Source organism: Haliotis asinina, chromosome 6, assembly GCF_037392515.1.
Source record: "Haliotis asinina isolate JCU_RB_2024 chromosome 6, JCU_Hal_asi_v2, whole genome shotgun sequence".
Classification (NCBI taxonomy): Eukaryota; Metazoa; Mollusca; class Gastropoda; order Lepetellida; family Haliotidae; genus Haliotis; species Haliotis asinina.
This window is the reverse complement of record NC_090285.1, coordinates 69,152,086-69,170,374: the sequence shown is the minus strand read 5'-3', so window position 1 is coordinate 69,170,374 and position 18,289 is coordinate 69,152,086. Positions and strand designations below refer to the sequence as shown.

Here is an 18,289-nt window from a genome sequence, read left to right as displayed (position 1 = left end):
AGTAAAGGAACATACATTAAAAGTATTGATGAAACATGAACACTGAGACAAAGTCAAGTATTTTTTGTTTTATTTACATGTAGTGAAGTATGGCACATCTAACAACTTGTGCTGAAAACTGTAGTTACTAGGTAGAAAATGTTAACTAAAGTTAGAAACCCAAATCAACTATTTCCGACCATCCATGCCTGGTACTGTGAGACCAATACACAGACGAGATAGACATATTGAGTTACATCTATACAGAGATTTTCCTTAACTAATATATCTGCTCCAATACTTTCCTTCTTGGGTACCCAGTTCGTGCTAAACACAATCAGCATGTTGATAGCCAGATTTGTTTTTGCTCCCCAAGTCAAGAAGCATTGTCCCGTTTTGTGTAGATATTGTAATTCATGATACGTGAGACTCGTGTAATGAGACTAATCACTGCAGATTGATTGGCATCATAAACAAATGTGTTCAAGGGCCAATGTTCTGGACCTAACCAATCTACCAAAGCACATACTCCTGAAAGGCATGGTTGGCTCACGGTAATGTTATGCAATCCAGTATGGGTATGAACAGTCATATCTGCAGTAGGTGTGACTCTCACTTCAGACTGGTATACTTTCAACTTCAGACCTTTGGGATCAGAAAAACACAGACAATCCAACAACACTGTTTCTTGAATAAATAAAGAACAAGAAATATCATATGATTCTACTCTATGTAAAACCACTCATGAATGTCCAACAGTGAAGAGAAAGGTACACAATTACAGGTTCGCCTGCCAGGTTAAGCACCAGCGGGAGGTGAATTGGTGCATCATTAAATAATTACAGCAGCAGCTGGCATCTATACCACTGCAAGCTAGTAACTTTTGTGACATGTAAAAGTCTATCTAAGAATCATACAAACATCCTGTTCCATATTGTATATATATGTGAAAGGTTCGTTATTAAACTTTTGACCCAGAAATTTGTGAAATTAGAACATAAACTGATATGGAAAATCAGAATACAGGGCATTAACAGGGCATACATTATGACATTATCAAAAATAAATGCAGAACTTGGGTACACAGTTTGTTGTAAAGCCGTGTGACTGCCTTTCTTTTCCATCACATAAATGATATCCAGGTCTCTTTGTTACTTGCTGTTTAACAGCAAGATACATAATGACACACTTACAAGCCAAATATAAATGCTGTAACCATGGTAATGCTGTATTAAACATGATACCAGGCATTTGGAAGTTATGAATGTGATGAAAAAATGAACGCTACCAAATTGGTGCCTTGTGGGAAATCTGAGTTATATGGAGTAAATATTACAATTATTTCTGTTTCATTTCAGAGAGAAAATGGGCTTGTTTGCAATGATTGCCAATTTTTGTCAGCAAAGTAACAACAGATCTTATGTTGACAGTGCTAAGAAGATAAAAGACATGCGACAATCTAGTTCTCAATGGAGGCTACAGAACATCTGATCCTTTCACGTAATCACTATAGTGACATAGTATTCATTCAACGAAATAATGTGAAGTACGAAAGAAAATTTTCAGTTACTGATGGTGTTTCATTAATAGAATTTCATTACTTATTCTCTATTTGTATGTTCAAGGGGAGGTAACCCGTCTGGTAACTTCAAATAATTTTATGTTCACCAAATTAAGCTATGGACAACATTTCTTGAACAAATAAATAGACGTATACAGAGCATGAGCAAATGGTAAAGTAAACATCTTTAAAACATCACTGGTACACTGAGCAAGACCTAGAAGTCTTCTATGACTAGAAGTGACACTGAAACACAGCGCAATGATTGATGAAATGTTGACATATTGAGGTCACAACTAACTCATTACTTGTTCGTTGGTACTGCTGCCTGGAAATAGTGCGAAAGAGACATTCGCCAAGAAACATGGTTTTTGTTTTGAACATGGACAACACCAGTGTGACCAGTCTCTCAACATGATGAATAGGAACTTTCATGCTCGACAACAGATCTTTTGCTGTCATTTTTCTGTCTGTTCCTTATAGTTGATGAACGCATTTGACGAACAACTAATTAATCCTTTGTGGCTTTAGGGTGTGTTGATGAATAAGCTTTCCCCACTATGGTACTGTCATGGCAGGTTTAAAGAGCCCTACAACTCAAGTATAAAATTATGAAAATGTTCAAATACTTTACATGTATATACGTGTAAATTCTAAAAGAATCTAAAATAAAGTCTTTGTGAGTAAAACATAAAGTAATTTGATCATGTGCATGATCAAGTTTGTAAAATACTTGAGAAAAAAAACAGTGACAGTGGGAAATGTTACACACACACACACACACACAGACAGAATGCAACAATACATCGTGTACCTTTTGATACATCATACACCTATTACATACATATATATATATATATCTTTCCTTCATGATGGTATACCCAATGCCTGTGATACATCCTCTGACTCCTGATAAAGTCGGTGCAGGGAATCTTCATTAGCAAGGTCTTAATTAAACTGTCCTCTCAGACTATGAGAAACATAGGAATACAAATTTGGTATTATTAATAAAAACATGTTTCAGATTTGTCATTGAGCACTGTGAAGCCTTATAAATACCAACAAAAATATCTACATACAGATGATAAACATATCAAGATCTTTGTAGTTCTGTAATGTTTTGAAGCAACCAGGAAAATACAATTGCCTTTACTGGATATTCATCACCAGTGTCCTGATGGTTTGTGATAACTAGCTTTCCTGGGTAAGGGTCATATGAAGGTCAATGGAAGGGTATGAAAACATCATTTTATAACAGCAGATACACTTAAATAACATCACCGTTAAACCTCAGCAGGGCCTCTGTATCAGACTATGCCATCTTGAGCCTGTCCAGTTTACAAGATAAGCATTGGGTAATATTTTCCACACTGATGTCAGCGGTAATTAGATGTACAAGTTGATAGGGACAACTCCTACTGTGACTTACCTAAACCATGACCAAAAGAAAATCTTTTTTTTAATGTTTTTCAAGGAGAAAGGTATTCATCCCACCTTTGTTCCTTTATAATACACATATATTAATAGTTCTTTTACTGCTCTACAAAAGAAATTCTTGTTCAGTTAGAACCATACATAGAGTTTCCCACATTAGGTTGGTACAAATGCCTCTGTGTCACTTGAAAGGATGATGGGGGCCCTGTTAAGGTTATTCAGGAACATATATTGCTTAAGAGCAACTAGCACTGTCATTGGCAGATCTTGCTCCATAAATAAAAATAAAATAAGTAGCTCTAAATATAAAACTTTGATTTTGGGTAGGAGCCAGTGACGTCTGCTACAGGTGGTGTAGCGGCTACCATGCTCTCCTCTTTGATTGGCTCTAAGTTGGATGCCGTGCGCCTGACACCAGTTGCTGTGGCAACACTGGGGATAGTGGGAGATGGTGATGAGTCACTCACGGTGCTGCGGTAGTCCTCGGTGGGGTGGTACAGTTGGCGATATTGCTGGTCCTCGCTGAACACCGACGTGTATGTCTGCAACATTTAGAGGTCAATATTAACTGGTAGTGCATGGTGTAAGAATGGCTGATATACATTTCAGAGCAGTATGTGAATGTGCTGAACTAATGCTGGAAATGCCTTTTTGGCTTCAACATCAATACGATGAAAGTGACACAAGATAAAAGCACATATATGATACAAATATGACTCTACCTAGTTGGATATTAAAGCTCTAAGGAAAAATACCAAAGTCACATACTACTTCTGTGTACACCAGTACAGCACTGTGAGTTGAATCCCATCAAGATGATCTGGGGAAACTCTAAGAAGTTTACTGCCCTCAATAATACCACATTCAAGCTTTCAGACATTAAAGAGCTTGTGTACGCTTCTTTTGCAAGAATTACCCCAGAAAAGTGGCAAATGGCAGAAGGTTCTCAAAATCGCTGGACGGATTAAACATGAGCTGAGTTGCACCTGTTGCCATTCCTGTAGAGTCCATGACCAGTCTGTGCGTTACACAGGCAGGCGAGTCACAATGTGGTTTGTTTCTTAGAAGTGTTTCTACTGTGGATATTATTTCTAAGGTTTTCAATAGTTTTGGAGTAATCATTATGACTAGGGAATGACACATTGTGATTACTCATATACCATATTTGGTTGAGGTGGTATGAATGATTATATGTAAGTTTTGAATCTGAAGTATCAATCATTATCAAATAATTGCCAAAAAGTATTTTCGAGGTACTTCAACATTACTTTAGGAAACCAAAGGGTATTGTTAATAGGTTTGGATTTCCACCAGATTCTGAAAGGACAAAACGATGCAGCTGCACACACCACACCATTCAGTGTGCTAACTGCCGCAATAAACAAAACAGCAGTTATGCACTGCACATGGAAACATAATTTTCTGAATAAAATTGATATTTTATACTTATCCTGACTCATGCTTAATTGCTTATCTCCTCTTATTGGCGAAGGTAGTGGAACACCTGAAATCCCCTGAAGTTCCCTTCTAAATGAAGCGAACGTAAAATTCACACTCACCCATGTATTACCACCCTTCTCAGCAGATGGTCAGCTGATCGGCCATGATACTTTACTCTCTCCTATAAATGCCTGACACGAGAATACTAGAATTCAGTGTGTCTGTGAGGGGCGGCTGGGAGGGCTTTCGCCATGAGTCAGGATAATTATAAAATATTAATTTTATTCAGAAAAGTGAAGTATCATGGCCGATCATGTGCTGGGAAGGGAGGTAATACATGGGTGAGTGTGAATTTTACGTCTGCTTCTTTCAGAAGGGAACTTCACGGGATTTCAGGTGTTCCACTACCTTCGCCAGGAAGAGGAGATAAGCAATTAAGCATGAGTCAGGATAAGGAAAAATGCAAATTTTCTTGGTGGTGGTAGGGTTTGTCATCCATGGATAGAAGACCCACGTTACGGCGAGGATAGAATGTAACTTTTCCATTTATTGTTTGTTTAACCCAATACAGAAACAAAAGAGAGTGAGGCATAAGGAGGTGATGCACGAAGAAGTGAAGTACTGACCCCATCCTCGCTAAATGCAGGGAGCAGGTCCTCTCGGTCACTGGCCGAGGGGGGAGTGGCCTGGAACACGAACAGCATTACCCAGATGGGAACCAGCAGCTTCAGCATCTACAACATCAACAACAACAGCATTTCAAACTCAGTGACAGAATTGGAGACAAATATTATCAATGGAAAAGCATCTGACATTTTAAAGGACAACATTTTTGTTTTGATGACAATGTTTCGATACTGCCATCAACGCTGATATGTCAAGAATATTTGCCAGTACCCCATATGGAAAGTTACACCATCATAGTTCTTGCAGGCATAATGTCACATACAGGCTAGTATCATGCCTGATCGGTTGGCCACAATTAAGTATATGGTATTCTGTATGGTACTCACCGTGAAGACAATGAAGATTGGGGAGTACAGTTCCTGAGTGTAGAGCTGAAACCATAGAAACTGATCTTAAGGACCATATTCCACAAAACAATAATAAGCCATCTTTAATAACACACAGTCTCCAAACACCAAGAAATTGCACACTGCGGTGTTGACAAGACAGCTAGACTTGGCATTATGATGATATTTTGGGAGGATGAAAGTTTTCAAGTTTGACTGGAAGGAAGACGGTTTTTAATCAAGAAGGGAAGATCTTTCCAAAGGAAAGTGGCCGTGAAAGAAGTATCAGTGTCCAAAGGTTTTCAATTTGGCTGTGGGAATTGTAAGTGAAATGATGCTGACATGATGCTGGCATTATGCTGTGCCCTTTTCAGTATGACATGTAGACACAGAGTTCAAGCTTGGAAAACAGAATGATTTATGTATGGGCACTATGATGCTAACTGCTTCTGTTGAATACAGTGTCATTCAAAGCCATGTCAGTATTTACTAGTCGTGGTTCAATTAATTGAAATAATGGAAGACTAGTTGAAATGACTAAACGACAAGCAATCCATCATGTTTTCTCATAATCAAACACAAACAATTTCGCTTCAACAATAATCTTCACAAGGTTGGTTTTGTCTGTTAAATTTCATAAGCACAAACAGCTTGTTTCAAGTCAGGATTGAATATATCTTAAAGACTCAGGAAACATTCTGTTCATAAGATACTATTCATCTTTCAAAGTTGAAAAATTTGCAAATGCATTTTGTGCAATTTTGAAAAAAGTGGAAAGAACTATGTGTTTTTTTTCTTTCTTTATTTTTTGTGCATCAACAAACATGACCTGGAAAATTTGATAAATGACCAATCATTTTCGATGACTGATCGGTTGTAATGAACCAATCATCCTGTTATGAAATCTTAACCAATTCCCAACACTAGTATTTACCAGTGTTGGAGGTTCTTCTCATAAAGACACTGTTGAATGTTTGAATTCTGTTCCTGTTGTGAATGCATATTTACCCTCCCTATAATTAATAATGGCATAACATTATCACTAGAGATACAAATCAGACCGCCATCACATTTGTCATGTCTAAAATTGATTTTAAGCTGATATTATTCTTCCCCCTACCACTGAAAACTTAGACATTCAATATCGACAATTAGATAAATAAAATACTCACAAATATTGCACTGCAACCTTTGCTTTCATCTCCGACTGAAAAGAAATAATGAACAGACAGTGAAAATGCAGTAATGGCTTCATACAGGTGTCTTAATATGACAGAAGATTCATGCAACTCATCAACATAATAACTTACAATTTCATTGCCACATAAACTACAACACAGTCTGCATTGCAAATATTCAGAAACATTGAACATTTTTTTACAGAATGCTTAAGAAATAGTATGGAAATGTTTCCTCTAGTTCATATAAAGAGATATCTAACAGGTGAAATTCTACTTTTGCAAACAAGATGACAATTATCCAGTCGCAATAACCTTACTGTAACACCTGGATGTTCTGATTGCCTCCGTATGAGAGTCTCACCTGAATATTCCAATATATTTTACAAACTTCACATTGAAACCCTATTATTAGCAGAGAAGTGAACTATCTTAAATTTATATTAATTCACATTTTCAAATAACATTAAATCTTCTAAAACTTGCATGTTCTATTTTTGTGTACTGAATGAAATGCCATAACCAAAAGGTACTTACTGATCTGGAGAGTGACGTCATAGATAAACCCCACAAGGGCTGATATCTCGAACACCACAATGATACTGAAAAGCAGGACACAACTGAGTGAGTGAGTGAGTGAGTGAGTGAGTGAGTGAGTGAGTGAGTGAGTGAGTGAGTGAGTGAGTGAGTGAGTGAGTGAGTGAGTGAGTGAGTGAGTGAGTTTTAGTTTTACACCGCACTCAGCAATATTCCAGCTATATGGCTGAGGTCTGTAAATAATCGAGTCTGGACCAGACAATCCAGTATTGATCAACAACATGAGCATCGATCTGCATAATTGGGAACTGGTGACATGTGTCTACCAAGTCAGCGAGCCTGAGCACCCGATCCCGTTACTCGCCTCTTACGACAAGCTGAGTCGCCTTTTATGGCAAGCTTGGGTTGCTGAAGGCCTGTTCTACTCCGGGACCTTCACGGGTTCTGAGTGAGTGAGTAGGATGGATTTTACTACATTCTTTGAATTACAACACAGCAGCACAGCGAAACTAAATTGTCAGCTATTATAGATATTTTCCATAATGGTATAAACATCTATATATGCCTCAAACACAGGTACAAACTTCAAAGACCACTGGTCAGGGAAGTAAATTGATAACTGGAACCCAGATCCAACACATCCTATCACAATGAAACAATGGCACAGCTGGACAAGTGTGCATGCTAAATGAACTGTGTATATTGTCACGAACATGGTACCCACCACCAAAGATCTCTCTTCTGTGTCCATCTAACTGAATCAAGGGTGCTGATTTCATTGAGACGTCGAGTGATGTAGAAACCAGCTACTGCAAACAGCTGCACGATGATGAACTCTGCTGCTGACAATTCCAGCCAGTAGGGCTCTGTAGGGTGAAATTTCAAGCTTACATTGGAATTAGAAATGTCACATACCTTCCTATTCAGATAGCAAATTGTGTAAACTATAATTCAGAGTAAGTGAGTGAGTTTAGTTTTACACCGCACACAGGCGGCGGTCTGTAAATAATCGAGTCTGGACCAGACAATCCAGTAGTGATCAACAGCATGAGCACCATCTGCGCAATTGGGAACTGATAACGTGCCCACCAAATCAGCCAGCCTGACCACCTGATCCGGTTAGTCGCCTCTTATGACAAGTTGAGTCACCTTTTTACAGCAAGAATGGGTTGTTGAAGACCTGTTCTACCCGGGTCCTTCAAGAGTCTATAATTCAGAGCTATCATATTTCCTACATTTGAGATATATCATTTGTATACATATTCACTTATACCATATTCAGTCAAATTTGCCACAACTTGTCTGTTCTAGAGACCTATTCCACCTAAGTCAAGGACGTCATGTTCCCTCTAATTCTGAGATACACAGAGATAATGACAAGCCCCCGAGTCAGGCAATAGGTGCAATACACAGAGCATACTAAACCACCTTCCGTGTCATACCATTTTTATTAAACGAGCTAATGATTTGGTATCAAACGAGCGAAAGTGAGTTTGACACTAAATCTTTAACAAGTTTAATGAAAATGGTATTTCACGGAAGCGAGTTTAGTATTCTGTTTATTACTCGCCAACATAAACTGACAGAAACTGCGGCGAAATTGCCTATAGTGTGAGGACTCTCAGCTTTCAAGTCAAGCAAGGTCTGGTAAAATCGCGACATCAACAATAGCATTGTGATGTCACAACACTGAACCATTTTGACGTCATACGTCAAGTGGTATTACACTAGTGTAATACTGAAGTGAAACTATTACACTGCAGTATCTTCAACAGGCGAGTAATAACATATTTCTTCCCATCTGACACAAAACTGAGGAAGCAGATGTCTGTATGGGTGAACTCTGCACAGCCTCCTCCAAGCTCTGTAGCCTGTAGGACTTACGCATGCATTCTGTGAGTGTTGACTGGACATTGATGATACCCAACGCTGTGATTACAGTGAAGTACACACACGCTGCCATCAAAAATGGTGTCAAGAACCTGCAATGAAAGTGTCACTCATGAAACACCAGCAAGGCCTTCCCACAACCAACTGATGTGAATAGAGATTGGGTAAATATTAACAAAAATGGCAAAAGAAATATGGTTCAACATCATGCACAAGAACAAGATTTCCAAGAAACCACGTCTTCCTGCTTTAAGCTCAGACATCTTTCCATTTTGCTGCCACAAACATGAAAAGAATGGATAAACCCCATAAAATGTGCACAAACGACTGACATGAGGTCTCCGAAGAATTGGGCTGTCACATAGTTAACGACAGACAAGAGGCCTACTCTGATGTGAGTTGTCAACTGGACCACAGGCTTGGTTTCCTAAGCACTGAGACGAACGTAATGAAATTAAATAAAGTCTTACCTCTTTGCTATCTTCTCCCTGCGTAGAGCTCTGGTAGCCAGTGTCCAGTAGAAGTGACACATTACTAGAAACTGAAGCAGTTTCAGCCACTGCAGGACAAAGTCCAGCTGAGCAAAGCCTCCCAGCACCCAGTGAACACCCCTGTGTAGAGAGAACACACCTCAATACAGACCCACCCAATACTGAGTGAACACCCCTGTGTACAGAGAACACATCTCGATACAGACCCACCCAATACTGAGTGAACACCCCTGTGTAGAGAAAACACACCTCATTAGAGACCCAGCCAATACTGAGTGAACACCTCTATGTAGAGTGAACCTACCTTGATCAAACCCACACAATCCTGAGTGAACACCCCTTTGTAGAGAGAACACACCACGATACAGACCCATCCATAGCATATTAACTATCTGTAACTTATATCAGATTAACTATCAATAACCTACAAGTATATTATCTATCTATAACCTATATCAGACAGACTATCCCCAAGTGAGCGGAGTAAGAAATCTCACCCAAGGAGACATTCCAGAGAAGCACAGTAGAAGATGATGTACTGATGGCAGGCCTGGTGCTGCACCATGTGGAGCTTGGCCACCTTCATCACACACAGGAATGCCGTTATCACCGCCAGCAGGGTCAACACACTATTCCTGTAGGAAATCAGGAACAGCTATCATCACACTAAATAGCAACTCCACTGTCACCATCAGCATGATTAACATACTGATTCAATCATAAATAATTAATGTATTCAACATATACAGGAAGCTTGTAATCATTGCCAACAGAAAAAAGCCAGTTATATGTGCCAAGCACCGGTTTACGACGTGCTGTCTGGTCAAGGGAGAAAACCTGATTCAACTTACATATATAGCACAGGGACATAGTATACAGGCTGCTGGGGAGCCTGACTGGTAGACAAATCATGCAGTGATTACCTGATGCAGGCAACAGTCTGGAAGCTTCCAAGACACCCTACAATCATGATGTCTGTAGGGGTGGAGGTGTTGCTGGACTGGTTGCCAGGTGTGGGAGATGCTGGCGACACCGTTGATGCCATGATTGTTGTGACCATGGTGACTAGTTTGGTGGAGTCAGCACTGTATGTTCGAGAACCTCACTGACAATGACCTTACATCTTGTTCTTGTTCACCTGCAACATCATGCAAGGCTCTGCAGCTCACCTAAATTTATACCTATTTGACTCACCTGACCTGACATGTTTTCTTACTATATATTTTAGAGAGCACTTGACATTTGGTTCAACCAGTCCTGCAAGCTGATTGGATAGCCATTGATACTGATGCTGAGTAACAGTAAAACTAATTGTAACAGTTTGGATACAATTAAACTGACATTATCATCCAAATGGGATGACCTTTTGACAAATTATGAAAAACGACAAAAATAGAATCTCATTAGGTAAAATACCCATATGACTGAGTAGAGATTTGTATAGAAACAAACATATATGCACTTAACATGGTGAGCACTCGTAGTCTTAACATTCAGTACAATAGAACTCAAACTTTGTGAAATGTAAGAATATCAAATTTAATAAAAGTGTTGGCACTGCCTTGAGTTTTAAAAACCACATGTAAACATGGCAAACAGTAAACATGACAAAATTATTGTTCTTTTGTTTTGTTTTTATATTTCAGGTAGATTCATCTTAAATATTTAACACATTTCATGCAAATTCATCTTGAATAACACATGGTACAAGTTTAGTTTGAAGCAACCATAGACACTTTTGCCCACGTTGTGCCATATTTATAATTTGCTTCCATTAGGCTGCAGTTTTTTCCTAACCTATAATACTGGCACCTCACTGTGTCTAGGGGACTGAATTATGTTTACAAGAACACTGTATTCTCACGTTATTCAATATTTTCCAACACACACAGTTCTACATCATTACATCATTAGCATCACAGCAGACACCTACACTCAATAACCTGCCCCTCCCTCTTGCGCTGGCACCAGTCATGAGTCACATTAGGATACAAGCGAAATCAAACGTAGGAGATACATTAATGTCCCTCTGCCATTGACACATGCTAATTTGACAAGGACTAACTAATATACATTCGTTAATACCACAGCTGAGCAACCACGGCAAAGAAACAACAGTGTTGTAGCACTCTCTGATGCTAGCCTATAGATGGGTCATTGACTTGGCAAGACGAGGTCACTGTACCCCAGGCATTTTCATATGGCCAAGTTGTACCGTACATTTCTATCGCCCCATACTCACTTCAGCTTGAACAGCAATGTGCTAAATGTCCGTGTGCAGTCATATCATGCACAGCGCACATTTCAGTTGCAGGAACTCATGAAGTAAACACAGGCGGTTTCAGCATCGAAATAATTTTGTTATGGCAGGTGCTCTAAGGGAGAGAACTCTAAATATTAATTAGCAGTAAAGTTACATGAATACCGCTAACAATTTTATAGAATTTCTACTTTTCAACTTACTCAATTGGTGTTAATCAAGTGCCAGATAACTATTAACAAGATTACTTTTGGTACAAGAATATATGCTAGATAATTTAACAATTCCTGAAAGACAGACTGAATTTGTATTATAATACGTCTCATAATTCCCAGCAGGTTTTTTCAAATGGTTATTATTTCTTTGAAAACAATACAATACTTAAAGAAAACGAAAGACATGAGGTGGGTTGTTTGTTGATAGCAAGGAAACCGTATTTCAAAATGATATTTCTCCAGATCACGATTTCCATCTACACGTAAACCAGTGACCCGGATTTGATATCTACCAATTCCTGTTTCCTGGTATCAAACAATGAATTACCTTATAGCTACCGAAGAATATTGATTTTCAAGCAACACGGAAAGCGTTGAACCCAGGGCAAGAAAATATCCCAGTAAACATTACAATAACTACAAATATTTTTGGACACTGAAGCTTAAAAACAACATGTACAGCCCCAAACCGAAGTTATTTAGCTGAACTCCAGTCTGTTGGCTTTTATCAGTGCATTATGTGTCGCGTGTAAAACAAGGACATAAAGTGTATCTCTCCAAACTGAGTAGCCACCTGGTACTATCTGACCTGCTTCCACATCATCTCCCAGTTTAACACCATTCCATGTTTTTACAACATCTCCGACTAAGCAACGTAAGTGGAATACACAGCCAACATAGTGCACTGTCTGTCTCGCTACCTAGTTCCACTTGTCACGTCCCCAACACGAACAGGATATATACTGCTGATATGCTATGACCCTTAATTATAGTATTCCCAGAAATTATTGAGAATCATGTAGCGTCATGTAACTCATTACGTTTATTAACTTCTGGCGTTTTACTTACATAAACATGTTAAAACATCATCCTTTTGCAGTCTCGGTATTGTTTTAGTATTTTGTTAGACCTCCTCGCTCACCAATGCATGCCTGAATACGCTATAGGCACACTACCCATCAAAGTTTGTAGGTAATCGTGTGACAGGGTATCCCAATATTGGACCACCTCGGCCTTCATATCTTCAATATTTCTCAGTCCCTTTTGGTTTATTCTGTCCTTCATGACTCCCCACACATTCTCAATTGGGTTTAGGTCTGGGCTGTAACTGGGCCAGTCTAAAACTTGAACATTTTCGCCCGACAACCACTGTTTTGTGTAGCGCGCAGTGTGTTTTGGGTCATTATAATGCTGGAAAATCCAATCATCTTCATACAATGTTTGTGCTGTCGGAAGAAGGTGACCATTTAGAATGTCAACGTATCTTTCTTTTGTCAAGTTTCCCGTGAAAACACACAATGGCGTCACTCCGCAAGCCGATATGCCACCCCACATGTGAAACTTCGGGCTATGTTTTGGTCGCTGGTAGATAGGTTTGACAGTATCTTTGGTCCAAAGTTTCACACAATTAGGGAAAAGCCAAACAGAACTTTCATCCGAAAAGAAAACATTATCCCAATCTTGATTTTCATGAGCCCGACACCAGTTTAAACGTTTTTCCTTTTGTGCATCTTTCATCAACGGCGAGGGAATTCCACGTTTTTTCACCCAATTAAGTCTCTGTAATTCCTGCCTAACTGTTTCATTGCATACCTGAGGACTTCCTCTGCTAATCATTTCATTTCTGATGTTCTCAACACTTTTCAATTTGCCCCTACTCACAATCTGCCCAAGTCTTCGGCGATCCACAACACTGAATTTCCTATGCCGACCTGCCCCTGCTTTGTGCTCTATCCCGGTTCCTGTTTGAATATTCTTCAAAGTTCTGTATACTGTAGACAGAGGAATACCATGTCTACAAGCTAACACTTTAGCATCAGCCTCACCCCTTTCAAAATCATCTAGAATGAGCTTTCTTTTCTCTCTTGCTGTAAATTTTGCCATGTCAACACAGGAAGCCGTCTGCTCAGACAAGGGAGATAACTCTTGACGTAATGAGCTGCCTTCTAAGCCTTCAAGAGTTGTCTCCCTTATTTAGTATGCTTAGTGCATAGTGAAAGCCCTTTTTCCAATCTTAGCATCATTAGAAAAAAAAACAAAGATTTTCTCAATAATTTCTGGGAACACTGTATGTTTGTGTTGTTAACGTTTTCTTGACGGCAGGTTGGTGGAATTTCTGTATGATTTCATAGAGCATAATTTAGTGAAAATTAAACAACATTGTCACGGAGAGTCCCTGGATTGGTGGCCGTGTTTGGCAGCTTGACTCCTGAGAGTTTCTGGGATTTCAGTCTTGTCCCACAACGAAGCACATGTGATACATGTAGTCTCACTTTAGGCAAGTGTGTTTGTTCAAATGTTCGCCCAGCAGTAAATGCATACCCGTGAGATAAGTCATGTGACCAGTAACCTTCTATAGGCAGCCTGTAGTGTCCGGGGTCACGATGCCCATCATGCGCTTAGAGTCGGTGAGTGAGTTTAGTTTTACACCTCTATTCCAGCAATGTCAGGGGACACCAGAAATGGACTTCACTCAATGTACATATGTGGAGAATCGAATCCCGGATCTTCGGCGTGACGAGCCAACGTTTTAACCTCTAGGCTATCCCACCACCCCCTCATGTGTTTAGAGCGTGTCTCTAAGTAAAGACACTTGAAGTACACCTGGTTCAGCAACGTATCGATGGAGCACATCTTTCAGATTAATTGTGAGTGAATGAGTGTGGTTTTACTCCATTTCTAGCAATATTCCAACAATATCATTCCGTTCTATACCAGAAATGACCTTTACAAGTTGTATCTATGTATGGAATCGAACACGGGTCTGCGTATTGCTTGAATGTTCCTTAAAGCGGCGCAAAACCACACTCGCTCATAATATAATGGGGATGACGTGTTATCGAGGTGATTTCTACTCACACCTGACACCTGCATAAAATTGAAAGTAATGGAATGTACCACGGCTTATCAATCGCTTTGTCTAAGTTTTCGAGTTAACAGGCTTATGAAACTATGTTTACATAAATTATATTGTGCAAGGAACAATATTCATATTAGCTGTAGTATCAGTCGCTTTAATACTTTACGTAATGCATAATTATATAAACCAGAACGTCGCTATGCTGCCACTGTAGTCACGATAGTGTTCCCGTCTATGTAGATCGGATGTGGTACCAGGCCTCCATGCATTAATAAAGCCTTCATTTCAAACCAAAATACCACACACGCACCCACACCCACACCCACAACAACACCCACACCCACACCCACACCCACACCCACATTAACACCCAACACTCGCACCCACACACGCACCACATCATCGTCATTGTTAGCACCATATATACATAAGAGTGGTAACCGCGAAGGATTTACTTCCCCGCCATGTTATAACTGAACTGTATCACCGTGAACAGTGTTATACCACCTCAGTCATCCGTAGTTGCTTGCAATGTGCCAGCTGTGTTATACCCGACAATTCGTTGCACTATATCCTAGGGGCTATTGTGATGCAGTGGGGGTTATAATACTTAGCAAAACAAAGCAACACTTATCAAGAAGTAAGATATCAAGTAACACGTATGTAATAAGATATTTTGTGTCAGAGTCATCTTGAGTGACTTAATATTTGACGGTCAGCCGTCGATCAAACAGTCCGACTGGTTCCATCACTAACCTGCGCCAGACAGGTAGAGTAACATTCCAGCATTACATATGTTGCATAGGCCTCCTCACAGCGTGCTAAATGATAGGTGTGCGTTATATAACAGGAATGTTTAGACAGAAGAGTGATGTATGGAGCTGTCATACGACATTGTGACATCGTCCTCCGTCATTCATGCTGGAGACAGGAGACGTGATAGTTAGGTTTGAAATCACGTCACGTGTTTTTGTGATTGATTGCACAATGGGGAAATGTGGCGTTTGAAGTCGCCACAAAATATAAACATAAACAGTGAAGACAATAGTTGTGATAACCAAGAACGCAGTTACAAGGAACTGGATTAATATTGTAGCAATAACTGAGACAGGTCTCGCCTCACCCATGGTATATGAGTAATGTCTCCTACATGCGGGCGGCTGTATACCGCCATGTTTAAAAAGGTTACCGTGTGTTATGGTTAAGGTTTGAACAACAGGTGCTCTTTACGCGTGAAGAAATAGGAATGGTTAGATGGTGCCAGGTAAAGTACCTTTCATGCTTGCATGATGAATTTAGGCTAACATATAGCCTACTGCGTGACTATACAGAGACTGTATTACACAAATCTTGTACGGTGAGGTGAAATAGGGTTTAAGGTCGTACTTAGAGTATTTCGCTCATACGAAGACGCGCAAGCGTGTGTACGTATGGCTGCTTGTACTAGCCCAGACTTAAGCTGGTTTTATAGTGCTAGCTAAATGAGAAAAGATGCCGCAGTTAAGCATGAACACCCCTCTCAGAAACGGTATACTGACTTCGAGCCTGCCAGTCTCGCGTGTACCCATTAATGCCTAGCGCCAGGCATAACAATCAGATAGTGAAAACATGCCGCATGTGAATACAGAACTTTACTGTAACTATTAAGTAGTTAAAATATACTGGATGTGAAATGAAAGTGGACAAAGATTCCCTTGAGGTTTATATGAGCAAAATAATCATCTAAAGAACAACGAAATTTTCCGAATAATGCATATCTGATTTCAAACGGAAAAGTACTAAACGTTCTAGCCTAGCCAGTAATATATAGTGACCTGCTAGTGACCATATAGATTCTGAGAAAGGCCATAACCCTGGGGACCCTACGAGGGAAACGGGTTTAAGTAACGAGGCATTGCAGTATAACGAATCCCAAGTTTGACTGGTTTCTAATTCTCATACGTCCCAGTGTTCTTGGAATGCTTACTCTCTGAGAGGTCAAGTGGACAGTTGTCTGACCTTTGCTTGAACACACACGCACATCCGCACGCACACACACACGCAGATGCATATAGGTGCACAAGTGCATATAGATACTTGACGACGGCAATACTGGCGCGGATCACGGGCACGTGATATTGTATATCTTGTCATTAACGTTATTTACACCTGACAGTGTCTGACAGTGACAGACTAACCTTTTCACATCGAGTGTTGTCGAGAGGTCATGCAGACTGGACGACGGATGTCCGTGTCCACGTTATTAGGAGGCAGCTGTAAATGTAGGTTTTTCGAACAAGCATATGACATCTCGTTTGGGCGAAGTAGACATTAACACCTGTCGTGTGTGTTTGGTGGGGGAAACATTAATCAACAGGTGTAGTTATTGGGATAAAAGGGGAAACAGAGTCACCTTGAACCTTTCACTGATGATGTCCTGGCCACCCTGTTGATTTGACATGTGTAATATAGAATAAACATGTCAGTAATAATCTTTTTTGCCGTATAATGAACGGCAAATGTTTGTGACGTCACACAAAGACATAACATTGGAAATCACCGTTGAAGCCAAGCGCCTCATATGGATAAAATACCACATCACGTGTCGCCATGTTTGTTCAGAGAGTAGGTTGCATAACTAAACGCAAGACCGTGGACCATACTGTTTTCAGTTACTACGGCGAATAAATGAGTGAGTCAGGTGGGATAGCACATGTGAGAGGGAGTGAGTGAGTGACTGATTTGGTGACTGTTTCCGCAATGCAAACCACATCTCGACAACGGAATACAGGACTCACGGGCAGTGAGGTGAGCGCACGATATGCGGGTTTGATCATATAAGAAGTAAGAATATCCCAGACAGTTTTCAATTGTTATCTAATTGGACGTTTACTCTGGAGATATCGAGGATAGGTGTAATGGCGTCTAGGGGACAAGGCCAGATGCGACAGAGATGCTAGCTACTGCGTACAATCCCCAGGGAGCTGGGAATATAATTTGAATTCACACGGATCCGGGGTAATGATGTCCCCCACGGTGAGAATGCAAATCCGTAGCGTTGTGAGTTGCTACACCTGTAACAAATCTTGAATATTTCAAAGCTTCAGTGGTTTCTGGTAGATTTAAAATAGGTACAAGCATTGGGCACTGAATGGGTACCTTTTCTAGAATCCCTACAAGCAAACAGGCATACAAACAAACAAACACACAAACAGTGACGCGGAGTTATTACTTACACCTTGTATTTATTGTAGCTGTCAACGAAGGTTCACGGACAGGCTTTAACCAGAAACAAATCAATCACATTACTGGTTCTCCAAGGGTGACGGCAGACCGTTGTGATTGTTTATGAACAAGTGCCATTAAGTAGGTGACGTACATGTGTGAACAACAGTAACCTGTGTCATGAACTAGATACCGTACAGGTGTAGACAAGCGTAATCAGTGTCATT

At 40.0% G+C, this 18,289-nt stretch overlaps 1 protein-coding gene across 1 annotated transcript; it reads right to left on the bottom strand.

Moving 5' to 3' along the window:
- Positions 1-53: 53 nt before the first annotated feature.
- LOC137288270 (uncharacterized) lies at positions 54-11,915 on the bottom strand. The gene is made up of 11 exons (XM_067820745.1): positions 11,766-11,915; positions 10,447-10,661; positions 10,021-10,158; positions 9,503-9,643; positions 9,027-9,124; positions 7,867-8,008; positions 7,143-7,207; positions 6,600-6,634; positions 5,428-5,472; positions 5,041-5,148; positions 54-3,516 (listed from the first exon to the last, which is right to left on the bottom strand). Exons 2-11 carry the CDS (start codon positions 10,581-10,583, stop codon positions 3,274-3,276), a joined length of 1,152 nt encoding a protein of 383 aa, XP_067676846.1. The 5' UTR covers positions 10,584-10,661; positions 11,766-11,915; the 3' UTR covers positions 54-3,273.
- Between the last annotated feature and the right edge of the window lie 6,374 nt (positions 11,916-18,289).